General features: G+C 36.6%; 3 protein-coding genes and 1 non-coding gene across 4 annotated transcripts; 3 read left to right on the forward strand and 1 right to left on the reverse strand.

Annotated features, from left to right (window-relative positions):
* Window positions 1-2,690: 2,690 nt before the first annotated feature.
* Window positions 2,691-3,588, forward strand: LOC115949827 (glycine-rich cell wall structural protein-like). Its single transcript, XM_031067100.1, has one exon. The coding sequence runs from the start codon at window positions 2,840-2,842 to the stop codon at window positions 3,467-3,469; it is 630 nt and encodes a 209-aa protein (XP_030922960.1). The 5' UTR covers window positions 2,691-2,839; the 3' UTR covers window positions 3,470-3,588.
* A 710-nt stretch (window positions 3,589-4,298) lies between these two features.
* On the reverse strand, window positions 4,299-4,401 carry LOC115951117. Its single transcript, XR_004083242.1, has one exon. It is a non-coding gene; the product is annotated as a U6 spliceosomal RNA (small nuclear RNA).
* Window positions 4,402-9,397: 4,996 nt separating this feature from the next.
* On the forward strand, window positions 9,398-10,650 carry LOC115950782 (glycine-rich cell wall structural protein-like). The gene is made up of 2 exons (XM_031068023.1): window positions 9,398-9,935; window positions 9,966-10,650. Exons 1-2 carry the CDS (start codon window positions 9,581-9,583, stop codon window positions 10,538-10,540), a joined length of 930 nt encoding a protein of 309 aa, XP_030923883.1. The 5' UTR covers window positions 9,398-9,580; the 3' UTR covers window positions 10,541-10,650.
* An 8,529-nt stretch (window positions 10,651-19,179) lies between these two features.
* LOC115949830 (uncharacterized mitochondrial protein AtMg00810-like) lies at window positions 19,180-20,565 on the forward strand. Its single transcript, XM_031067104.1, has 2 exons — window positions 19,180-19,376; window positions 19,458-20,565. The coding sequence occupies exons 1-2, from the start codon at window positions 19,180-19,182 to the stop codon at window positions 20,563-20,565; spliced, it is 1,305 nt and encodes a 434-aa protein (XP_030922964.1).
* The last annotated feature ends 6,096 nt before the right edge of the window (window positions 20,566-26,661 follow it).

A 26,661-nucleotide genomic window follows, 5' to 3' on the forward strand; every position in this document is an offset into this window, starting at 1 on the left:
CCAAAAATGAGTTCATCCATTTTAATTGTAGACAGCAGCATGTAAGCACATGCCATTTTTGCTGTTTTGCGAACACAGATATGGTGGTCTCAAGAATGTGATTGGGCTTATGACATTGGCTTTAGCATGTGCTTATGATTATGACAAGAGTCAACTATTGCACCATAGTTTGGCCCATATGTAACTAAAGCAAAACTTAAAAAGTTTACCTTGAACACACTTCAGAAGATTTGTTTATTTTATTTTATTTTATTTATTTTAATAAAAGTAAATGCTATTCAAGAAAAAGAAAAAGAAAAAGAAAACAAATGGTATGCGGTATGCACTAATATTAGCATTAGCATCAGGCTCAACAAATAAAACTTTTACAATAAACATGGCTAAACTCACCTAAAACCAGTTTGCATCAAACTCAACAATTTGTAGGCCAAATTTATTTATGAACAGTACCTCAATACAAGTATTGAGACATTGTTCATCAACAAAACACCAACAAATAATTTTATATTTCTCTCTCTCTCTCACACCTTAGACTACCACAATCCACCCTTACCACAGACCACAATTAATCCACCCTCAATTTGAAACACCTTCAATCACCACAAAATTCAACCACTAGCGATCCTAGTAGACGTTCTCAAGACTCTCGTTACATCGGTGAGCCCACTATCTTTGTTCATGTATGTTGTCATTGCATACAGCAGTTCCCAACACCATACGTGATTGAGTGAGTTGTGAATTTTCTGGATTGATGCAAGTAGAGCAGGGAAATCAAATTGAATCAATGCAGGCTGTATGGGAAAGATTGGGATTTTTTTTTTTTTTTTTTGAGTTGATGTGGGGTGAATGGAAAAATCAAATTAGTGTAATTCAAGTTGTGATTTTGGGTCTTGGAGTGTAAATGTGTAGTGAAGATTGAAATAATATTTAAATGAAATAGAGACTGAGTAGAGAGGTTGATGTCAATATACTATATATGTGAATAATGATAAAAAAAACGGAATTTTTATGTTAGATTTCGCGAAAACTCTATTGAACCTAATATTAATGGTCTAATTACTCCTTCTACAGTGTCCCCCCTTCTAATAAATAAACTTATTAATAAAACATTGATATTTTCATATCCATTCAAGCATACACTCCTTTAGATAAATAAAAATATTTAATAAAACATCGATATTATCATATCCATTCAAGCATGTCAAGCTAAAGTAACATCAAGAATGCCCTGACCATGTTACGATTTGGACCTGTATTACAAGTTTAAAAAATGTTAACATGTAATCGCGGAAGGAGATTGGAATTATAGAGCTCAACTTTCACAGTATGCATAAAAATGAACATGTGAGGCAAAGCAAATACTCAAAATTACTCAAGAGAACAAACTCCATTAACATAGAATAGAAGGGGCCGTTGTAGTCAAACACACACACACACGTGGCATGTGTACGCACAAACTTATAAGCGTCTCGAGATATCAAATCACATAAGCAAGGTTTATATATCCTAACTCCACTTGTGTTGCCTTGCCAGGAAGGACCAGACTTAGCACATGATTTTGCTGTTTATGATAGTCAGTCTATGGACATCTCCATGTTATTGCTTTATGACATTTTTGGCACGTACGTACTGTAAGAGGCTTTGTCCTCCTAACTCATCTGCTTTGATTTAATCTATGAAGCTCTTTCGTTACCCAAAAAAAAAAAAAAAAAACCTTTACTTGTGTTTATATTTAGTGTGCGTTTAGCATGATAAAATTTACTAGTTTATTTTTATTACTATTTATGGACCCCACTGCATTTTTTGGTACTATTCATGAGTCTCACTGTACTATTTCAACTAAATTTTATCTTTATTTACAATACTTTCAACAAAAAGTTTTCAATTTTTACAAAATAAACGGATCCCAAACATACCCGTATCATATATTTTTTCACAATCGATTTAAAGCTTGAAAAAAGAAAGAAGGTAGGTTGACTAGCATAAAATTTTAGTTATTTTTATCATGAATAGATCTACAACATATACAAGTTAGGGCATCGCCTACAAAATTATATATGACTAATTCTCATTAGTCTATTGAAAATCTATAGGTGATTCCAAAGTTTTGGAATAACTAAGGCTTGATTATTCACAATTTAGGCCAAGTGCCTAGGAGCTTAGAAAGAAATATAGTTAACAAACTCGAAATACTAAGACTTTGACTCGAAAATTTTGGTTTAGTTTTGTTAAGAATGCAGTTAATAGCCATAGCGGGGTTTTCAATTTCATATTCATTAACCCAAGCAAACCAAAGACAATTCATTCTAATAATTCCTATATGTATATATACCTTCTAACTATGAATCTTAGAGTCTAAAATTAATTCCATTTGTTTGTGAACAACAGGCTTCAGGAAAGTTGGGATGGGTTTTTCTAACTTCGGAGAGTTTGGGCTTGGGAATAAAAATCTCGGCTTGAAGTCAACTGATTGGAGTCTGTCTGTTAGGTCCGGTCAGTGACAGTGGGCGTCATGTACGTACGATTCAGAAGTAGTTGGCAGATGAGGCCATTGGCTACTTCGATATTAATGAGTTCACCGGCCAATATGCCAATAAGCATTCATTTTCCCAAACCAGTTGAATATTCAGCCATTTGATTTAGCATTTCTTAGTTGGCCACAATCGAACGTACAGAAATGTGAAGAAAACTGAGAACCCCTTCAACTACGTGCATTAATGTCGTCCTCCGTATTTGACACTATAAAGGCTACTAATACTCTTTGCTAATCTGTTAACTCAGAAAACATATCCTTTCTTTCTTCTACCAGTATTTGTTTCCTCTTATTCTAGAAAAGAAGATGGGGAAGCTTTCTAAGTACTGTGGTGTGTTTGGTGTGATGTTGGTATTGTTAGTGATAGCTGTAGGGACAACGGAATGTAGGAAAATTGAAAAAGATACATTTTTTGATGGCATAGGAGGTGGAGGAGGCGTTGGGGGTGGTGGAGGAGGGGGAGTTGGAGGAGGTGGTGGTGCTGGGGGAGGAGTTGGAGTTGGTGTTGGTGGGGGTGGGGGTGCAGGTGCAGGTGGTGGCATTGGAGGTGGAGGTGGTGCTGGCGGGGGTGCGGGTGGAGGCATTGGAGGTGGGTCTGGTGGTGGTGTAGGAATTGGAGGTGGAGCTGGTGGGGGTGCAGGTGGTGGCATCGGAGGTGGAGGTGGTGCTGGTGGTGGTGCAGGTGGAGGCATCGGAGGTGGAGGTGGTGCTGGTGGTGGTGCAGGTGGAGGCATTGGAGGTGGGTCTGGTGGTGGTGTAGGAATTGGAGGAGGAGTTGGTGGGGGTGCAGGTGGTGGCATCGGAGGTGGAGGTGGTGCTGGCGGGGGTGCAGGTGGAGGCATTGGAGGTGGGTCTGGTGGTGGTGTTGGTGGGGGTGCAGGTGGTGGCATTGGAGGTGGTGGTGGTGCTGGAGGGGGTATTGGCGGTGGATTTTAAACCAAAAGTTTAAATCTTGGAATGTAATGTAATGTAGTACCGTGCTAGTGCATGGATGTTGCTTATTAAAAGTTAAAACAATTGAAATAAATTGAAGAGCAAGAGCTTTCTCAATAGCTTCCTTCACTTCGTCCATGCAAATTATAATTCTTAAGTTCCATGTCATTCGTAAATTGTTAAGCACACCCCCAACAGTTTCTTCTACTTGCTAATAGTGACCAACTTCATAGTCACACTGGCAGCCATTTGCCCATTTGGTGCCATCAATGTAATCTATGGATACGAAGGGTGCAACTTCTTTGTTCAGCCAGTTTTCTTGACAAAGGAGCTCGCTCTTATGACTTTCCATGGCACTTAAATTAGTCCACATGTTTAGATTCCTGTTTAATTTACAATATTCTCGATGTTAGAACACACACACACACAAAAGAGTTTGCTGCACAGAAAAGAAAAAAGAAGATTAGACCATCTATGTTAGTTTGGTTGATTTTTTTTTTGATATCCTGATTCCTTTGTTCTTGTTTATAAATCAAGTATGATTGGAGATCCAATTGGGGCCAGTGGAGCTTGAGCTTTCTTACTCAGCGTCATCATAACTCCAGTTGGTCCAGCCTTGTGGTACAATGGTCTTTAGAGCTATGTCTTTGCAGAAATCACTCATAGCGAAAATTCATGATATAAAGAAGTAAAGAACGAAAAGAAAGTGAATTTAATGAATTACATGGAAGACAGATCTGCCACGGCCAAAGATAAAGTCAATTTAACCTTGGATGTAACAACTGTCATAGTAATGCCTGCCTTTGTAATCAAAGAGAGTGTTGTTTTTGATAAAAATTTGGACAATTTCTCAATTTATACATGTCATCCTTACGTAGAGGCCATACTAATCTTCTCTATATCGTTTCAATTTCATCGGATGTCCCCAAAGGGATATCAAAGAGAGTGTTATGTGTACTGAAGAATGTGCAATGGTAAAATGCAATTTGGTCTGCGCAGCAACAACCGCAGCCACTGATTGATTTTGTGAGGTATAGCGATCCTAGTGGGGGCCTCATTCTGCATTGTTGAAGACAAAAAATAAATAAAGTTAATGCTGAACATTGAATGAGATATCATTATTGGAAAATACAGAGACAAATTTAAGTTTGATGTTGAACTTGGTACATATATTGTTTTCCCCGCTGGGCCGCTACCTTATAAATGGTTTATTAAAATATGATTAATTTTCTTTTCTAAAATATTATAGTAGTACTTTATGTGAGAGATGCCATTGTGAAACAGAGGATACAGTCCACGCAATATGGGGTTGCCAACCGCTTAAAGAAATCTGGTGGGAAGAACAGTGTTTCAGGAGTCAGCTAACAACTCATTTTGTGGATTTCAGGGACTTATGGACAGGTGTGTTAAATTATAAAGAACACAACCTAGCTGAACGTTTTGCCTATGTAGCCTGGAGCATTTGGTACAATCGCAACGTGGCACGAACGAACTACACCCACTTACCCCTGTCAATGATATATCAAGACATGCTAGAAAGACTCCAAGAATTTCAAACGGTCCAGGACCTCCCAGCCACCCCGGTCCCGCTGCCAGAGCCGGCCCATTGGATACCTCCTAGGAGTCCCACCCTCAAAGTAAACTTTGATTGCGCCATATTCCACAACTCTCAAACGGCTGGAATTGGCGTGGTGGTGCGAGACTATTCAGGTAAGGCAGTTGGTGCGTTATCGGAAAGAATACCTCTGCCATCCACTGTAGACGTTGCTGAAGCTCTGGCGTGTCGAAGAGCGGTGTCTTTTGCCAAGGAACTAGGAATCAAGTCCGTGATAGTGGAAGGAGACTCTGAAAAGGTCATAAAGTACATGAATATGGACCCAACGTGCCTGGCACCCTTAAACCCTTTGGCCATATCATCGAAGACTCACAAAGCATGGCGTTGTACTTTGAGTCTATCTCTTTTTCTCACGTAAGACAGATAGTGAATGGTGTAGCTGACAAACTTGTTGAGATAGCAAAGCTCTTCTCTTCCCCACGTATTTCATGACATCCCAAGTGATGTAACCCAACTTGTGCTCAGTGATAGAAGTTTTTGTTGAATAATGAAAATTATGGTTTGTGTTCTCAAAAAAAAAAAAAAAAAAAAAAAAAAACTTCCATATGTTGTTTTATGGCAATAGAAAACAACTTTGTTTTTGGGCATTATTAATTACATACACTTTTACACAAGTCCATACATATGCATGAAAAACAATTGAAATTAGAGCATTCACATAAGTGAGTGAGTGCAAATTTTCTTTCTATTTTGCACAAAAAACATACTTTTTTTTATTTTACACATCTAATTTTACAAAATACCTCCATCAATTTATCTATTCTACACATTTATTCAATAAAATATCAAACACCTCCATCAATTTATCTATTCTACACATTTATTCAACAAAATATTTATTCTTTTACCATTTTTTATTATTTTCTTCATTGCCTTTCTCTCCCTCTCAGACCCAACCACCGTCATCATCACTACCTGATCGGTGAACCATTCAAGATCAAACCAACCCAATATCAAAAACCCATTCAAGCCGAAACCCACTCAATTTGAAACCCAAATCATCACCCATCCACCCACTTGACTTCTCGACACACTGTCGTTCTGGGATGCAAAACTGGACCGTTCTGGGATGCGAAGATAGTATGGCAAGGGCTTTGAAGGATTGAGATTTGAGAACCAGAACTTGCCTTAATGTTCTGGGATGCGAAGCCGACCCAACTTGCCTTAATGTTTTGTTTTTCTAGTTATCGTCATTCTCTGTCGCCTGTTTGATGTTGATCAGGCGAGTTCTTCGTGCGGCAGTGGTTTGATGTTGATCACGGAGAGTGAGGTGAGAGGGAGAGTGAAAGCAACAAAGACCAAGAGAGAGAAAAAAATTGTTAAAATATTAAATGCACATGCTACAGTAACCGTGCATATATGCACGGTTACTGTAGCAATTGTGCATTTATGCACAACTTTACACCCATTGATATTGGTGTTTTTTTTGCTCAAAATGTGTAAAATCAGTTACCTTTTCCATTTTGCACAACTTTGCACATACTGATGAGAATGCTCTTACACACATATGAAAAAACAATTGAAATCATGTGTTGAGAAATTTCAATTGTTTTTCGTGCATGTGTACGGACGTGCATGCGCAACAGGTTATAATTTATAACCTTTATTTTTTAGATTCAGTTAATAGCCTAGGTGCTTTTAGGGCATTTGTTAACTGATTATTTTAAGAAAGTTTTAGTACAACTTTTATTATGAGAAATTTAACAAACCTAAAAAAAAAAAATCAATTGTCTTTTTTTTCACATAAAAAATTTCTAAAAATATAGTTTAAAGCCTAAAACCAATGCTCTGGATGCATCTCTTAACTTTTTTTCTTATTTTTTTTACCCCTTTGTCAAAACGAATTAAATGATTAAGATTATAAGAGCATTCGTTTTGACTTTTGACACAACAATAATGCTAATACGAGGCACCGCCACCAATTGGAATAAAATGAAGAGCTGTTACATGGCTTCTCTGCATGCTTCCATGCAAAATTACATTTTTCCCAAACAAAATTACAAAAATAAAAAGAGAAAAAGGAAAAATTAGCAAACAAACTTGATAGCACTTTGCGGTTTATGCTTTCAATTCAGCAATAGAAGAAGAAACAAATATCAATCTTAAAATTTTAAAATTTCCTCTGGGAGGTTCATCATTTCCTTGGTTCCTGCCCAAACTTCCCATGCAAACTCACAGGTCCACAAACCCCATAAACATAAAATAGAAGGGGTCGTTGTAGTCAAACACACGACACGTGTACGCACGAACTTATAAGCTTCTCGACACATCAAATCACAGAATCAAGGTTTATGTATCCTAACTCCACCTGTGTTATCTTGCTAGGAAAGGACCAGACTTAGCACACGATTTTGTTGTTTATGAATTGTGATAGTCTGCCTGTGGAGATCTACATGTTATCCTATATGACAATTTCGGCACGTAATATAAGAGGCTTTGTCCTCCTAACTCTCTTGCTTTAATTTAATCTATGAAGTTCAATTATTACCCAAAAAAATTCACTTGTGTCTATGGTTAGTGTCATATTTTGTTTACAATCGGTTCAAAGCTTGAAAAAGGAAGAGATGTAGGTAGACAACTAACATAAAATTTAGCTATTTTATAAAGGGTCTAGTCTACTATATGTACAAGGGCATTGACTACAAAATTATATGTAACGAATTATCATTAGTTTATTGAGAATTTATAGGTGATTCTAATGTTTTGGAACTAAGGCTTGATTATTGTTGTAACTGAAGTTTAACTTTGTAATAATTTAGGTCAAGAACCTGGTAACTTAGTTCAAATTCCCATTCCCCTTCCCCATTATCGTGTAACAATTAAATTTCGACCCCCCTCCCCAAAAGAAAAGCTTGTCACAATTTAAAGAGGAAATATAGGTTAGAAACTCAAAGAACTACGATTTTGGCTTGACTGAAAAGTATGCAAATCATCATATAATTCTGGTTTAGTTCTGTTAAGAATGCAGTTAAAACTTAAAAGCCATAGTGGTTTCCAATTTCATATTCATTAACCGAAGCAGATCAACCATTCTAATAATTCCTAAATGTATATTCCTTCTTTTTGGGATAAAGATAGAAATTATATTAAGATATCGAAACAAGGAAAAGAAGTAAAAGTCTGAGGCATACAAAAAGTTAGGCCCAGAAAGACATAAAACAAAAAGAACCTCAAGGCTAACCCAGGTGCCTAAGGTGCTGTTTGGTTTTTGTGTTTCTATCCCTATAACTTTGTTTCCATCACCCATAACTCAAAATATGTGGGTCCCATAGATTGAGAAGTGTGTTTGGTATTATTTCCAGTTTTTGTTTCTTTCACTCAATTCTTTGATTTTTAAATGATGAGTTATAAAAATTAAAAACACATTTTAGGTACTTTCAAATTATAAAAACAGATTTACGATGACATTTTGATAATTAAATACACAATGAGAGACCCACGGTCAGAGCAACATCACATCAGGTCGCTGCTTTTGATGGGTCTCTTCAACAGCTCTCTTCACTAAAACAGATCACTCTCATCTCCAGATCACGATCTGCATACAATGAATGACAAACCGGAACAAGGAAATTAAGAAGTCCTTTGTACGGCAGTGAGTTGTTGGGTATTCTGTCAAGAAGCCAGTAGCTCCATCGAAAGTGACCTTTGGTTTTAATTGGATTTTTCCGAAATAGTACTTGTTGCGTGCATTCCATAAAGCCTAAACAGTAATAAAGAATTCTGATGCAGCATTGGAGCACTTTGTATTCTTCCTCTAGCCATTGTCCAAATAACATTTCTAGCAAATGGGCATTCCCATAGCACATGACACGTAGTCTCAGGCGTTGATCGCAGGGTCTAAAATTACAAAAAATCTAGTACCACAAAACTCTTGCTACAACTGTCTGGAGTGGTTGAGAAAAAAATTGTGGATGTATATGAAATTGATAAACGGTCGATCACAATAAATTAAGTAGAATAATTGTAGTAGAAGTGGTGACTTTTAATGTGGTATTAGAATTGCTCCAAAAATTAATTCCAATTGTTTAAGAAACAACAACAGGCTTCAGGAACGTTGGGATGAGTTTTACGAATTCGGAGGGTTTTAAAATGGGCTGGTGTCCGCCAAAGCTTGGGCTTGAATAGAAATTTGGGCTTGAGTCCACTGATTAGAGTCAGACAGTTGGGTCACTGACGGTGGGAGCCTGTACGTACGATTTAGAAGTAGTTGGCAGATAAGGCTAGGCTACTACAATATTAATGATTTCACCGGCCAATGATCATTCATTTTCAAAACCAGTTGAATATGGCGCCATTTCATTAAGCATGGCTTAGTTGGCCACAATCAAATGTACAGAGAAGTGAAGAAAACTGAGAACACTTCAACTACATGCATTAATGTTGTCCTCCGTACTTGACAGTATAAAAGCTACTGCAACCCATTGCTAATATTAACAATTAGCAAACCTCCTTTTCCTTGTACGTACTGGTATTTGTTTCCTTTTATTCTAAAATAGAAGATGGGGAGGTTTTCTAAGTACTGTGGTGTGTTTGGTGTGATGTTGGTGTTGTTAGTGATAACTGCAGGGACAACAGAATGTAGGAAAATTGAAAAAGACACATTTTCTGATGGCATAGGAGGTGGCTTGGGTGGTGGAGGAGGTGGTGGTGTTGGTGGTGGAGGAGGCGTTGGAGGTGATGGAGGTGTTGGTGGAGGATTTGGAAAGGGTGGTGGTGTTGGAGGAGGAGTTGGCGGAGGTGGTGGTGCTGGAGGAGGAGTTGGTGGTGGCTTTGGGGGTGGAAAAGGTGGTGGCGTAGGAGTTGGGCATGGTGGGGGAGTTGGGGGTGGTGCTGGAGGAGGGTTTGGTGGTGGAGGTGGTGCTGGCCATGGTGGTGGTGTGGGAGTGGGAGGTGGTGCTGGCCATGGTGGTGGTGTTGGTGGGGGTGCTGGTGGTGGCATTGGAGGTGGAGGTGGTGCTGGTGGGGGTGCAGGTGGTGGCATTGGGGGAGGAAAGGGTGGTGGTGTTGGAATTGGAGGTGGGTCTGGTGGTGGAGTTGGTGGAGGTGCAGGTGGTGGCGTTGGAGGTGGAGGTGGTGGTGGTGGCGGTGCAGGTGGTGGCATTGGGGGAGGAAAGGGCGGTGGTGTAGGAATTGGAGGTGGGTCCGGTGGTGGAGTTGGTGGAGGTGCAGGTGGTGGCATTGGAGGTGGAGGTGGTGCAGGTGGAGGCATTGGGGGTGGAAAAGGAGGTGGTGTAGGAATTGGAGGTGGGTCAGGTGGTGGTGTTGGAGGGGGTGCAGGTGGTGGTGTAGGAGGAGGTGTAGGAGGAGGTGCTGGTGGAGGTGTGGGTGGGGGAGCTGGTGGTGGTGCTGGAGGAGGGGTTGGTGGTGGAGGTGGTGCAGGTGGAGGTGCGGGTGCCGGTGGTGGTGTTGGCGGTGGCTTTGGTGGTGGTGCTGGAGGGGGCATTGGTGGTGGATTTTAAACCAAAAGTTAAAATATATAGCTTGTAATGCAATGTAATACCATGCTCCTGCATGGTTAGTGGTTAAAACAAATGGAATAAACAAAAGAGCAGGTGCTTTTTAAATGGTTTTTTTCACTTCTTCCATGCAAAATTATAATTCTATCAGTTCCATATAATCTTAAAGTAAAAGTAAGTTTTGTTTAGACAAACTAACAATCGTCACGGCTCCCATAAAAAAAAAAAAAAAAAAAAAAAAAAAAACAAAACAAAACAATCGTCACGGCACTTTCCGGTATATGTACCATTGAAAAAGTTAAGATTTCAAATTAAGTAGCAATAAAACAAGAAACAAATATCAATTTAATTAGAGTTTTAAATTAATTTCAAAAGTTACATTAACATATGACTGCACTGCACTCGCATTGTACATGCGTAATATCCATACAATAATGGTAACCAAACTGTGCCACCTAAATTCGCCTAATTAGCCTAAAATTAAAGGCCAAAAGTGTGATTTGAAACATTGATTGAGAACACTAGAGTGCGTAATACACGATATGAATCATATATAAAGTCGTCATGAGACTTGCAGGGTCGTTGCATGTGCTGCATGCATGCATGCATGTCATTTGTAAAGCACAGCCCCAACAGTTTCTTCTACTTGCTTAAGAGTTAAAGACCAACTTCATAGCTGCCCAACACACTGGCAGCCATTAGGTGCCATCAATGTAAATCTATTAATACAGAGGGTGCAACTACTTGCTCAGTCAGTTTTCTTGACCAAGGAGCTCGCTCTTTTGACTTGGATCCTGGTCCATGGCACTTGAACTCCACGTGGTATAGAATCCTGTTTAATTTAAATTATTTTCAATGTTAGAACCCAAAAAAGAAGTGTTTGTAGCACAGAAAAGAAGTAAGAACATTAGCCCTTGTAATTGTGTTAGCTTGGACCAGATCATCTATGTTTTATTATTATTATTATTATTTTTTTTTAACACCCTATGTGCTGGTTTATAAATCAAGTATGATTAATTGAAGAACCCATAGGGGCAAGTAGAGCTTGAGCTTTCTTTACTCAGTGCTACCATCATTAGTTCATTACTTCAGTGGGTCCAGCCATGTGGTACATTAATGGTCTTTGAGCAGTGACAAGTCCACGAATCTTTGATAAATACAAACCCATTTCACTTGCCCTGTTTTAAGCAGTGACAAGTCCACGAATCTTCACCCTCTAGTCTTGTCTCCAATCACAAGGATCTCATAGCTCTGCATCCAAAGTTGTACCAATTATTACTACATTTGATATGGATGATCTAGGTGATAGGAAAAAAAAAACGATGGATTTATTCCATAGATTAAATATTACTGATCTAAAAGTTTTGCTATGTATCCAGATGCCATGTTTATAGGAATCAATTTTATGATTAAGAAGTTTCTCAAAAAAAAAAAAAAAATTTATGATTAGCCTATAACCATAAAATTGATTCCTATAACCATTTCAATTGTTTTTCACGCGTGTATACAGACATACGTGAAAATGTGTGTTCGCAACACGTTTAGCCTTTATTATTATTTTTTTCTCTCCTTGGGTCAAATCGAATTAAATGGCTAATTAAGAGCATTCATTCGTTTTGACTTTTGATACACCAATAATGCTAATGTAGATGAGGCACCCACCAATTGGAATAAAATGAAGAGTTAATAGAATATTTATATTTTAAAATTTTATCACATCTTATTTTATTATTTCAAAAGATTATTTTATCAATTATATCATATCATTTTACAATATTTTTAATATTTCAATTTTTATTTTACAATATAACATATTAAAATAATATTTTTATACAATAAAATAATATATCCTAAAACCTAATTAAAAACAAAAACCCAAAATCTGGTGAGAAAGAGAGGAATTGATAAAGTTACACAATAAAATATTAGTTTTTTCTTTTTTTTTAAATAGTGTTACAATGCAATTCTTCCTTTAGATTTGTAATGTAGCACTATTGCAAAAAAATCTTGCAATAGTTAGTGAATACAAGTCCAGATGAAGCTTGGTTTTTGTGCAAAAATGGTAAAATTTGCCAACATATGGCATATAGCAGTGCTAGTGCGAATGCTCTTACATGGCTAAAATTTCCCATGCAAACTCACTGGTCTACACTACTTGGGTGGTTTCTTCTTAATTAATAAGGTTATGCTAACGAGTATCTTTAGGGTATTGGTTAATAATTTATTTTAGGAAAATTTTGATACCATTTTTATGGGAAATGAAAAAAACTGTCAAAATATTAATTTTTTTCCCCATAAAAGTTTTCTTTAAATGAATTATTAATTAATACCCTAAGAACATTCATTAGTATTTTCTAATTATTAATTATGTTAGGAGGTTTATCTTTTTTTTTTTTTTTGATAGGAAACTGCAAACTTTATTCAAAGTACTCAAGAAAGAACATCATGTGAAAGAGCTTGCTCAAGAATGCAAGGATTCTCTTCCATCCATACAATAAAATCATCTATGCCTCCCGCATACTTAGCTAATAAATAGGCTGGTCTATTGCCCTTTCTTTTCACATGAGAAAATTCAAGCCGCCTAAACGCCTTACATAAATCCCGAATCCCATCCACAATCAAAGCTACTGGTGAAGGCGGTAAGGAAGCTTCACAAAGAGCATTGTAAATGACCAATGAATCACCCTCCAAAATAACATCTTGGATACCAATGTCTCTTGCAAGGAGCAACCCAGCTTCAAACGCTTTGGCCTTTGCCTCCAACGCACCCAACGGAGCCAAAACCTTTTTGCTCATCGCTACCTCTACTCGTCCTCTATCATCCCTAATTATAACTCCCAAGCCCACTGCCTTCTGAGATGCAAACACAGCCCCATTCACATTGATCTTAAACCAATTTGCTCGAGGAGGAAGCCAAGACACAGTCCTCTCCACCACTACTGGTACAGACCTCTCACACTCATTCACTACCTAGTACTCCAAATATTGCGTCGCCCACCTCACCACATCCTTGCCAGCCTTCCTTGCAACTTCGAGTCTGATCTCATCCCGATGAAACCATAAGGCCCAAGCTATGGTAACCATCCTAGCCACCTTATCCTCTTCAACCCGATCAAGAATAACCATCTTCCACAGTAGGTCCATGAAAGAAAAACACTCATACCAATCAACCAAGCCCACCAACTTTGAACATGACCACGCCTCTTGTGCCTTGACACAACCCCATAACACGTGGCTTGTAGACTCAGCCATCAACCCACATGCTTCACAAGTGTCATCCAGCACCACTTTCCGTCGAGCAAGATTGACCTTTGTAGGAAGAGCCTCACGACAAGCCCTCCATACAAAATGACGTGTCTTATGTGGAACCGGTAAACTCCAAACTTTCTTCCAAAACCTCCTAACCAAACCTGCATCCGAACTAGCACCTCTTCCTATGGCTTGGGAGATGGACACAGCCAAAGTATAAGCGCTTCGAACACTGAATTGGCCATTAGGAGACAAGGCCCAGATCAGTTTGTCCTCAGGCAGCCTAGAACTTAACAGAATGCTCTTTATCAATTCAGCTTCATGAGGCAAGAACAAAACATCAATGACAGAGACTTTCCAACTAGCGCTTGATGAATCAATGAGTTCACTAACCTGAGTATTCACATGCAGAAACAAATTAGGAGACACCACCTTATACATGGAAGATAATGGCAACCATTTATCCTCCCATACCTAGATTCGCTCACCATTCCCTACCCTCCACCTCATACCTTCCTTGACTACATTTTGCGCAGCCAGAATACTCCGCCAAGTGTAAGAAGGATTACAACCAATTTTAGCTTCAACAAAGTCACAACGTGGGAAATATTTAGCCTTTAAAACCTTGTACATCAGAGAGTTTTGATCAGTTTGGAGTCTCCATCCTTGGTTTGCAAGAAGAGCCAAATTGAATTGTTGTAGCTTTTTGAACCCCATACAACCACTGGCCTTCGGTTCACACATCTTCTCCCAACTAAGCCAAGCTATCTTCTTCTCATTCTTCCTTTGTCCCCACCAAAGGTTACGAATCATACTCGTCAGATCAGGAGGTTTATCTATTGAAATAGAATATTTCGATATCGACCTATTTTAAGGTACTATTTCGAAGTTACCTAAGTTTGCATTAAAAAATTTATATACCTAAGTTTGTATTAGATGATATTATACCATATCAAATTATTATTCAAAATCAAATAATACACATTTTTAATATCATAATTACATAATATAAATATATGCGTCATATATATAAAAGTAAAGAAAAAAATTAATAAGGAAAAAAAACTATGTCATATGTGTGTAAAACAAACAATGTTAAAGGAAAATAATAATGAAATGTTATGTGTGAGTGAAGTAATAGGAAAAAAATAAGTATCGAAAAAAATAACGATTTATCGATTGAAAATTTGAAATCACCATACGGAGTAGAATATAGTGAATTTAATGGACCAATACAGGTTGAATGGAGTAAATTGGGTTAAAATTTAGAACAAGATAAAATAGAGGGATGGTTGATACCAGGTAATTAATTGAAATGGAAAATTCTGGCGGTTTGGGTGGGACATGGTGGAATTCAAAACAATCTAATGCTGATTGAATGATGCTGAAACTAGGCTGGGTTGAACTCTGCCAACTGGCCAATAAGGCCCGCAATCAAGTTTACAAGACTAGTTTTATCCAGTTGTTTTACCTTAAATCAGCCTTGGATGTGGAGGCCCATAGTTGTTTTACCTTAATATTCAAGGTTATACAAATGTTCATTCATTATTTAATTTATATATATTAGTCGCTAACCCGTGTGATGCACGGGATAGTTAAACAAAATTTATACATATTCACCTTTATTAGTGCAATCATTTGAAAACAATTCTAACTAATACCCAAATGTAAGAGACACATTGACTTACTATTTAAAGTAACCTTCTGAAGAATTTACACATATTGTGCAATTGAGCCTTTATCAGAGTAAAGAAAAGTGAAGATATCAGATCAGATGCAAGAGCAGAGAACAAAGCCTTAAGCACAAAGCAGTAAAACTAAAACGACAGTGTTTTTGCATTAGAGCTTTTGTATATACGACATGTAGTTTAATTGTTAATTAGAAGCTTTTAAGTGTTGATACATGAGATAGTTTGTAGCTAGCACGTGTGAAGGTGGTTTCAAGTCTGTTTAGGTGGTTACTGTTTATGCTTGTATATATATACAGCTTGTACTCATTGATTCATTTTAATAAAAAATACAGCTTTTCATCTTTTGGTTTCGTGTTATGGTATCAGAGCAGATTCCCAAATTCCTTTAGGGTTTCGTTTTCTTTTTCAGTGCTGTATTTTCAGTTTCCTTTTCTCAATTTTCTTGAGAAAATTTCCCCTGTTCTTGAGAAAATTTCTTTTCTTTAGAATTGTTTTGTTTTCTTGAGAATTGTTTTGCCAACAATGGTTTCTGTTGCGACGAATGGTGCTACAGAATCTGAGAATCCATCTCATTCTTCTCCACAAGATTCGCTAATGGATGACCCTCTGTTCTTGCATCACGCAGAAAATCCAAGTCTAGTTCTTGTTACACAGCCTTTAACAGGTGGAGAGAACTACTCAGGTTGGGCTCGTGCTGTGAGAAAAGCTTTGCTCACCAAGAATAAATTAGGGTTCATTGATGGGACTTTGACTCTCTCAGCACCATTGGTGTCTACTCCTTCAAATTTGCAAGCTTGGATCAGATGTGACAACATGGTTGGTACATGGCTAACCAATTCAGTCTCACCAAAACTCCAAGCAAGCATCATCTATGAAGACACTGCCTTGGAAATTTGGAATGACTTGAAGAATCGTTTTGCTCAGACTAATGGGCCTAGAGTCTTCAATCTTCAAAAGCAAATCACAGAAATTCATCAAGGTGAGATGTCCATCACTGATTTCTTTACACAGTTGAAGGTGTTTTGGGATCAATTACAGAACCTCAGCCCTTTTCCTACTTGTACTTGTGGTAAATGTCTTTGCAATATTAACAAGAGGCTCACTGATTTGCAAGTAAAAGAGTCTGTGATGAAATTTTTAATGGGATTGAAAGATTCTTTTTCCCAAGTTAGGACTCAAGTCTTGCTTATGGATCCAATTCCTTCTCTTAGTAAGGTTTACTCTTTGTTAATTCAAGAAGAGACACAAAGAATAGCTCCTAATGCATCTGTTGTTAAAGTGGATTCTACTGTTTTAGCTGCTAAATTGTCCAATGATCATCATAGTACTAATTCTAGTGGCAAGGGCAAGGACAGGCCAGTTTGCACTCACTGTGGCAAGACTGGTCACACAGTGGATAAATGCTATAAGTTGCATGGTTTTCCACCAGGGTTTAAGTTCAAGAATAAGTCTTCTATGGCTCATCAAGTCTCTTCGGAATTCTTGCCCTTTGCTTCTCCAATGCATCACCAGAATTCTGCCTTTACACCTGAACAGTGTCAACAGCTTCTTGCCTTGTTTGGTGCTTCAAGTTCATCTCTTGCAGTACCATCTCAAGTCAAACAAGCTTCCATGGCCAATGTAGCTTCTTCTTCCACTTCTGCTAGAGTGCCAATGTCAGGTATTGATCTTTCCCACAGTGTTTTCTCTGCACAAGTGATCAATAGAAGGGCTTATGATGGATGTACTTGGGTGTTGGATACTGGAGCTACTGATCATTTTTTCTGTTCAGTTGATTTGTTAACTTCAATTACTGCTACTATGTAGTCCTTGGTTCAATTGCCAAATGGGGAATCAGCACAAGTCACTCACATTGGCACTGTTACTCTTTCTTCTTCTCTTACCCTCACTAATGTTCTTTGTGTTCCATCTTTTAGTTTTAATTTGCTATCTGTTAGTACCCTTACCCTTTCTTAACCTTATTGCCTTGTTTTTCTTTCCACTTACTGTTTTATCCAGGACCTTTTATCTTGGAAAACGATTGGGGTGGGCAAAGCAATTGATGGTTTATACTTGCTGCAGTGTGACAGTCTTCAACATACTCCTGCTTCCTCACTTGCTGATTACTTGGTCAATCACAAGTTCAATGCTGTCTTACCTCCTTTCTCTGCAACTAGTTCCACCAATACCTCTTCTCAATCAACATATCTTTGGCATGCAAGATTTGGTCATCCTTCAGACCTTAAACTTAGAGTTTTAAGTCATGCTATTCCTTTTTTGCACTCATCTTGTAATAAGAATTGTCAAGTTTGTCCTATGGCCAAACTTAAACGATTGCCTTTTCCTTTTAATAATAAAATCAGTTCTTGTGCTTTTAAATTGATTCATATGGATGTTTGGGGTCCTTATTCAATTCCTACTTTGGATGGTTTTAAATACTTCTTGACTATTGTTGATGATGCAACCCGAGCCATTTGGCTATTTTTGATGAAATCTAAGTCTGATGTTAGGCCTTTGTTTCTTTCTTTTTACACTATGGTTGTTGCTCAGTTTGGTCAAAATATAAAGTCCATAAGAACTGACAATGCCAATGAGTTTGATATGTCAGATTTTCTAAATTCTCATGGTATCATCCACCAACATAGCTGTGTTTACACTCCACAACAAAATTCTGTTGTGGAGAGAAAACACCAGCATCTACTTTCCATTGCAAGGGCTTTACAAATTTAGTCTCAAGTTCCTCTTCAATTCTGGGGTGATTGTGTCTTGACTGCTGCCTATCTCATTAATAGACTTCCATCCCCTTTGTTGCATGATAAAACACCTTTTGAGCTTTTATTTCATAAGGCACCAGATTATACTTATCTCAAAGTCTTTGGGTGCTTATGCTTTGCTTCTACCATTGCTCACAATAGAAATAAGTTTTCTCCAAGAGCAAGAAGGTGTATATTCCTTGGTTATCCTCCTAATGTCAAAGGGTATAAACTTTTTGATCTTGACACTCATTCTGTTTTTGTTTCAAGAGATGTTATGTTTCATGAGTCTGTATTTCCTTACTCTTCATCTTCAAGTGATTCTACTTCCTCAACATCCTTGCCTTTACCTTGTGCTCCTTCTGTTCCTATCTTGCTTGATGATCCTATTTTGTCCAAGCCTGCTTCTTCTGCTCTTTCTCATGACTCTATTATTCAACTTCATCATAGCATTGGTGATGATTTTCTTGATGAGGTGCCAGCAGAACCTCCTGAACCTATTGCTGATCCTATTCCACTTAGAAGGTCTTCTTGGTCCATCAAAAAGCCTTCTTATTTGCAGGAATTCCATTGCAATCAAGTATCTTCTGTCATGCCTGTTTCCTCACCTCAGTCAGTTACTTCTCATCCTCTTTCTTCTCATGTCTCATATCAGCATCTCTCTTCTTCATATAAGACTTTCTGTTGTGCCATTTCCTCTCTTGTTGAACCTACTTTCTATTACCAAGCTATGTCTGATCCCAAATGGCAAGCAGCCATGGCTGCTGAAATAGCAGTTCTTGAAGCTAATAACACATGGACATTGACACCTTTGCCTGTTGGTAAGAAGCCCATTGGTTGCAAGTGGGTTTATAAAATTAAATATAAGGCAGATGGCTCTATTGAGAGGTACAAAGCCAGGTTAGTGGCTAAGGGCTTTACCCAAAAGGAGGGAGTGGACTATTTTTAAACCTTCTCACCAGTAGCTAAGATGGTTTCTGTCAAAGTTCTTCTTGCTGTGGCTGCCATCAAAGGGTGGTCTCTTAGTCAATTGGATGTTAATAATGCTTTTCTACATGGGGATTTGGATGAAGAGGTGTATATGGCTCTTCCACAAGGGTTTCACAGCCAGGGGGAGGTTGTTTGTAAGCTCAACAAGTCCCTTTATGGTCTCAAGCAAGCTTCTAGGTAATGGTTTGCCAAGTTTTCAAGCACACTAATTCAGCTTGGCTTCATTCAGTCCAAAGCTGATTATTCTTTGTTTACAAGGAAGTGCGGTGATATTTTCATGGTTCCATTGGTGTATGTGGATGATGTCTTGATAGCCTGTAATGACAAGGTTGAAGTTGACAGGTTTAAGATCATGCTAGGTGATAAGTTCAAGTTAAAAGATTTGGGGGATTTAAAGTTTTTCCTTGGTTTGGAGGTTGCTAGATCAGACAAAGGAATTGCTCTTTGTCAAAGGAAGTACACTCTTGAGCTGCTTAATGATACTGGATTGTTAGGATGTAAGTGTGCTAATACTCCTATGGAGCAAAATCAAAAGTTGAGCAAGTTTGAAGGAGAAGTGCTCAAGGATCCTAGCCACTACAGAAGGCTGGTAGGCAGGCTCTTGTACTTAACAATCACAAGACCTGACATTACATTTGTTGTCCACAAGCTTAGCCAGTTTATGTCCAAACCAAGAAGGCCACACCTGGATGCAGCACAGAGAGTATTGCAGTATTTGAAGAGTGAACCAGGCAAGGGGCTTATGTTTTCTGCTACCACAGATTTGCATTTAAAAGGGTTTGCAGATGCAGATTGGGCTGCATCCCCTGATACTAGGAGGTCTGTAACTGGGTATAGCATTTTCCTTGGGGATTCTTTGGTGTCTTGGAAGTCCAAGAAGCAATCCACAGTCTCAAGGTCTTCGGCAGAAGCTGAGTACAGATCCATGGCAGTTGCAACCTGTGAAAAAGTGTGGATTTTATATTTCCTCAAGGACATTAGAGTGCATCATGAAAGAGAGGCCTCGTTGTTTTGTGATAGTCAAGCAGCCCTTCATATTGGTTCTAATCCTATCTTCCATGAGAGAACAAAGCACATAGAAATAGATTGTCATGTGGTTAGAGATAAGGTTTTAGAAAAGGTAATCAAATTGAATCATGTTAGAACTGATTGCCAGTTGGCTGATATGCTCACTAAGGCTTTGGGTTATAATCAATTCTCAAATCTTACTTGTAAGATGGGAATGATTAATATACATAAACCAGCTGCTCTTGAGGGGGAGTATCCGAGTAAAGATGAGAAGATGAAGCTATCAGATCAGAAGCAAGGTGAAGATATCAGATCAGATGCAAGAGCGGAGAACAAAGCCTTAAGCACAGAGCAGTAAAACTAAAACGACAGTGTTTCTGCATTGGAGCTTTTGTATATACGACATGTAGTTTAATTGTTAATTAGAAGCTTTTAAGTGTTGATACGTGAGATAGTTTGTAGCTAGCACGTGTGAAGGTGGTTCCAAGTCTGTTTAGGTGGTTATTGTTCACGCTTGTATATATATACAGCTTGTACTCATTGATTCATTTTAATAAAAAATAAAGCTTTTCATCTTTTGGTTTCGTGTTAGCCTTAATTTCTCATCAACGATTAGAAATATAAACTGCAAATATATAAATAAAGACTATGACTAGAGAAGGACGCATTAAACTTCAAATTAGAGTAGTAATGTTACTTTCTCAATCTTTGCTCAGTTGTAATAATAATATAGAGGAAATTCAAAACATGGAAAGAAAATAAAAATTACAACAATTAATTCCATTATCTTTCATGTTATACTTTGTAATTGTACGAAATTAAGTCAACTCAATTTAAGTAGTTGTAATAAAATTGGGTTCTACTATTCTCTATTCTATAGAGATATGAACATATTGGATTTCTCAAACCCGGTATTGCAATAAAATGATTTATTATTGAAAATAAGAAACAATTAAGCTCATCCCTTAAAGATTTACCTCTTGTACTTGGTAATTTCCATTCAAACTTTAAAATAGATTATTTGCCTTACCTAGATGTTTTCCTTGTGGTGAGGACAAATAAAATGAGACAGGTGCTGCATGACCTTCAAAGCAAAAAAGCTTTCTTCTAGTCAAAAACAAAACTCGTCAAGAGGAGTAAGAGAGAAAGAAATTACTCAATGAAAAACCATGGTGAATGGAGAAAAGATTTTTGTACTTCCAAAGATCCACACAAATTTTAGCCATATGTGCAAAATGCCAAGTTAAGAAATATAAATATTGATCTACAGGTGCAATTTTTAAATAGAAAATAGCAATTTCTTGAACAAAAACCCTAGCAACCAAATAGAAAAACTATAACCTTGATTTGATTTCTCATTTATCAATGATGGTGATTGGAGAATAAGTTGATTTAGTCCATAAGAGTAGCCCTAAGTAATTGCCGATGGCAAGTGCCAAAGATAGTAAGTAAATCAAATCAAAGAAGGAGAGAGTATAAATTATTTCACGAAATTAAAGATCTCTTTACATCCCATAAAATTTAAAATAAAGAAGAAAATCTCTCTATAGCTTAAGAAACACAATATAATAAAATTAAAGAGAGAAAATTTTCAGAGGACAAAATATTAAAGATAATTTAAAAGAATTTTGGTTTAATTTCTGAACACCGCAACTCCATAAAATTCATACTAATAATAATATTTTATGATTGCATAGACTATTTTTTTAGAGTGGTTGATCTCAACATTGGCTTGCATTTAATCTTTCACTAAAAGCAAAGGGAAGTAGATCATGTGCATACATCTTTATGAGCAATTTTTGGTTTAATTCTTGAATACTGAATTGGAAATTGATTATATGAGTATTCAATGGTGAACAAAGTACTATATATTAATTAATATATAAACAAAACTAACCTTACAAAAGCTGAACTTTATAAGCTAAAATCTATACTGTGCCAGATCCAACAAATCATTATAGTTGCATTACGCAGAACCTGAACTTTTTAGCATCAAAGGAATAAAGATTACTTTATAAAATAAAAATAATGATTGACAATCTTGCATGGCAAATCTTACAAGAATAAATATCCACAAGAAAGTCAACAAAATCATCGCCGTGGACTTCAAGTGACAGAAAAAGATAACAGAATGAAGCATGAAATCAAGCATACCATAACGTTTGAAAGAACATATTCCACAAATTAATTATGCAGAGCATACCAACATAAAAACAATGACACTTAGGACCCTATCAAAATGTATTTCTCTTGTTCTTCCCCTACAACTGTCAGGAAGACTACCAACAGTATATCTTGAAAACCCTCAAAAAATATATAAAAACCGAATACTGGAGATCCACCTTAATTAGCTATAAAATTTGGTGGACCACCCATAACAGAAAAGGTTTCGCAGACCCAAAAGAGGTGGACACACTCCAGATGCTTTCATGATAGGTCCACCCCATAGTATTTCCCTAGACTCAGAATGAACGTCTGGAGAGAGAGAGTTTGCAGAAATCTTGGCTTTATATTTCTTAACTTGAAAGAGGGGTAAGGTTGCTAGGGTTTTGAGGAGTTATAATGTTTTTATTTTTATTTTTTATTTTTTAAATATTGTGCTGACGTGGAAAATTGTAGTGCCAGCAAAGGTTTCGGTTATATATATATATATATATATATAGATTAATCATAATTATATGTTTATTACTTATTTAATGTATAATTACTTAGGTAATATATAATAATATTAATTAGTTTTCAAAATAATATAAAATTATTTGGTTAGACTCTATAAATATATTGATGGGACGTTTGGTTTGTCTTTGATGTGATGCATATTACAATTTTTTTTTTTTTTTTTTTATTTCCCATAGTATTTCTTCAAAAATTGCAACCAGAGACTAATTACTGTTTGCGATGGGTGAGCTCATAGCGGGGTAAATCGTTGGCCTAGAAAGTTTTTTCAAAGTGCTGGTGCCCGGACTTGAACTAGGGAGTTTCTAGTCAAACCCGAGGTAGCCACTTTGAGACTGAGTGCCCAACCACTCGGCCAACCCCATTGGGTTGATGCATATTACAATGATGTGATATTAAAATTTTTTTGTTTATTTTATTTTTTCTAATATTACCATAATCTAAAATTACAAAATATATCACACCACTTTTCTAAACAATGTGATGTTGTATTCTTGTATTGAGATTATATTAATGTAAGATTACAATAATATAATATTACAGTGTAATGTAATATCACGGCAAACCAAACACCCCTGAATATATGAATAATAAAAAAAAAAAATTCTATTTACTACTGGTAATTAAAAACCCCATTAAATATCCCTACCCTCCCTACCTATTACCCCCACTTCTTTCTTTCTTTTCTGCTGAATAGCCCCCACTTCTTTTAGACTTTGGCTTCACTCGTTTTTGTTCATAGTCTGTTTCTCCTCTTTTGTCTTTTAACTCTCACTTTGCTACAAAATTCAAGATTTTGCATCAGTGAAGTTGAAGATGCCAAAGGTAATCCACCTCAAAAAATTATCAAGATCACCTTCTAATTATCAAGCACCATGCTTATGTCCAATTCTTTAAAACTTTAACACTTTATTAATTGATGTTATCCAAACATGTGAGGAGGATGCTCAAATCATTAATTAAGAATTAAACGGTTGATACTTGCTGATAGCCAGTCATTTTCAAACCAAGAACCAATCTATTAATTGGTTGGTATGCCAAATATTTTCAATATGAAGAAATTTTCAAGAGCAGGAAAGGATAATATCTCAATCCTATAACAGATGTGCAAATAAATGAGGAAAGAAGTGGGAATCTGATTGAACCAATAAAGGAAATCAATGTTGAAATTGACCATGTGAATGTTGAGGAAGCTTACTAAGAGTCATGCTGGCTTTCTGCGCCAAACAAAATGAGAAAAATTTGTGGTGGACCTAATGGTGCATATGTTACCATCAACAATTGATGATGAGAACCACATTAATTATCCTATATCCATTTCCTGTGTCATTTGCTTAGTTGGATTCCAATTTGAATTTTAAGTTATAGACCTGCATGGCTTATTTTTCTAGAAATAAATGTTACCAATCCTGCAATCCATATCAATCCTTTGCATGGACATTGCAACTTTAATTACCATGTTGGTCCTCGACGTTTGCCACATCTCTCAAATAGTTTTGAAGTATAATCTCTAATTCTTTGATATTGTTGTAAAATAGTCCATACCGTTAAATGGGTTCCAAATTTCTCCCAAATTTATTGTGCAAACTATAATTCTTACGAGTGCTTTTCTTTTTCACTTTATCATATCACTAAACTACCTGATTCAATTGGCAATTTGAAACAGTTACCGCACATAGAGCTCTCTCATACTTCAATTACCTGAATCAGTTTGTGCTCCCGGCCTTTTACAAATAATGATAATGTCATATTGTCATCCTCTTACTGATGAATTGCGTGAAAACATGTGGGATCTTTCAAACTAGCATCATCTTGATATTGGTGGAACTGGCTTGAATGAGTTGCCAAAAAAAAAGCAGATTAGAAAATTTTCGGTTACTGTCTGACCTCATTGTGGGCAAAGAAAATGATTCTAACAGCTAAAAGAATTACTATGATACCATCTCCAATTTCTCCCAAATCTCTCAAAATCTCTTAAACGTTTAGGGATTTTCAGATCCTAAGGTGCTGTTTGGATTTGCTGTTTTCTTAACTCATAACTCTATTTCCATCACCCATAATTCAAAAATGGTGGGACTCATGGCTAAGAAGTTTGTTTAGTTTTTTGATTCCAGTTTTTGTTCACATATATTACTCAATTCTTTGATTTTTAAGTGATAAGTTATAGAAACTGAAAACACATTTTAGGTGTTTTCAGTTTTCATAACTCTGTTTTCAATGGCATTTTCGTAATCAAAACTATATAATGGGTCCCACGGTTAGAGTCCAGTGGCAACTTTTGACCCTTTTTTTTTTCACTGGGTTCGGTGAGTTTGGTTTCTTCATCTTTTTTTTTTTTTTTTTTTTTTTTTTTTTTTTTTTTTTTTTTTTTTTTTTTTTTTTTTTTTTTTTTTTTTTTTTTCACACTAGGTGGCTTTTTTTTTTTTAGGTGATCTTCTTCTTCTTTTTTCCTTTCACGCTAGTCTGGTCTGGTCTTCTTCATCTTTTTTTTTTTTTTTTTTTTTTTTTTTTTTTTCACTGGGTTCGGTGAGTTTAGGTACTGGGGGTTGAGGGAAGAAAAAAGAAAGAAAGTAAAAGCTGCACCAAGTTACAAGTATGGGGCCCACAAACAATTGACAAATTTAAGTGATGACAAATTGAGTAATGGTGCCAAACAGACTTCGTGTAGGGAGTTGGGGTATTTTAAGTGATGAGTGATGAGTGACGAAAATTGAGTAAGGAGTGATGATGATGAAAAAAAAAAAAAAATTCAAACAGGGTCTAAATGTTTACAACTTTACATGGGCTAAAGCTTCATTTGGATTTTTTTTTTTTTTAATATTTTTTTTTAGCGCCTGGTGTACTATTCATGGGACATGAATAGTGCATCAAGGCAAATGTACAATATTTTCATTAATGAACAGTAATCGGAAAATATTTTTTTATTGTTTTCAGTTTTCAGTAAAATAAGCGGTATCCAAACGTACATTAAGAGTGCGTTTGGGAAGCGCGTTTTGCTTCCCAGACGCACGTTTACGTTTCAGAAATTTTTTTTTTTTTTTTTTGTCAAGCCGAAACTTTTTGATTTTTTTGTTGTGAACAGTGCTTTTATGCACTGTTCATGGGTCCCACAAAATACATTTTTCAGCAACTTTTTCATTAAAAATGGGTCCCACGATACTATTCACATATTTAAAAATTATTTTGCTACAGTGTTTTTCAGTTTTCAGTTTCAGTTTTCAGCTGTATCCAAACGGACCCTAAGTGTCCTTTTTTTTTTTTTTGTGGGAGGGGAATAAAGGCCGTACCTGACATCAAAATTAGTATTTTAATATAGCCATCGGCCATGTTAGATTTTTTTTCATCCATTACTTAATGACATGAACTATTTTGATATAATATCAAAAAGTTATGGACTAAATTAACACATTTTAAACATTGTGAGAACTAAATTAACACATTTTAAGCGTTAGATACTATTTTAAAACATATCACAAATCTTATGGACCAAAATAATAATTAAACCTATTTATTTTAAGTACGTAGTGAATAAAATTACAATTATAACATGGTAGATGGCATTTAAAACATTTTAAATTTAAAGCAAAAGATGCTTTAGAAGTGCAACTTTTACAGGGATTCAAGATTAGAACTTGTATTGTCATCACACGGAAAACAATTTTCCTTATGTGTTCACTGGTCAGCACTTTGAGGCACATAGCAATTGCTGAAGCTAAGCTGTACAAGGCTCAAGCTCTTTACTTTGTGTACAAATGTAACTATTCCCTCAATCAATTAA

Source organism: Quercus lobata, chromosome 6 (genome assembly GCF_001633185.2).
Source record: "Quercus lobata isolate SW786 chromosome 6, ValleyOak3.0 Primary Assembly, whole genome shotgun sequence".
NCBI classification, from domain to species: domain Eukaryota; kingdom Viridiplantae; phylum Streptophyta; class Magnoliopsida; order Fagales; family Fagaceae; genus Quercus; species Quercus lobata.

Coding starts and splice junctions, on each gene's coding strand:
- LOC115949827 (XM_031067100.1), top strand. CDS start 2,840: ATGGGGAAGCTTTCTAAGTACTGTGGTGTGTTTGGTGTGATGTTGGTA.
- LOC115950782 (XM_031068023.1), top strand. CDS start 9,581: ATGGGGAGGTTTTCTAAGTACTGTGGTGTGTTTGGTGTGATGTTGGTG. Junction 9,936..9,965: donor AGGAGGGTTTGGTGGTGGAG/GTGGTGCTGGCC, acceptor GTGGTGTGGGAG/TGGGAGGTGGTGCTGGCCAT.
- LOC115949830 (XM_031067104.1), top strand. CDS start 19,180: ATGGTTTCTGTCAAAGTTCTTCTTGCTGTGGCTGCCATCAAAGGGTGG. Junction 19,377..19,457: donor GGTCTCAAGCAAGCTTCTAG/GTAATGGTTTGC, acceptor TTTGTTTACAAG/GAAGTGCGGTGATATTTTCA.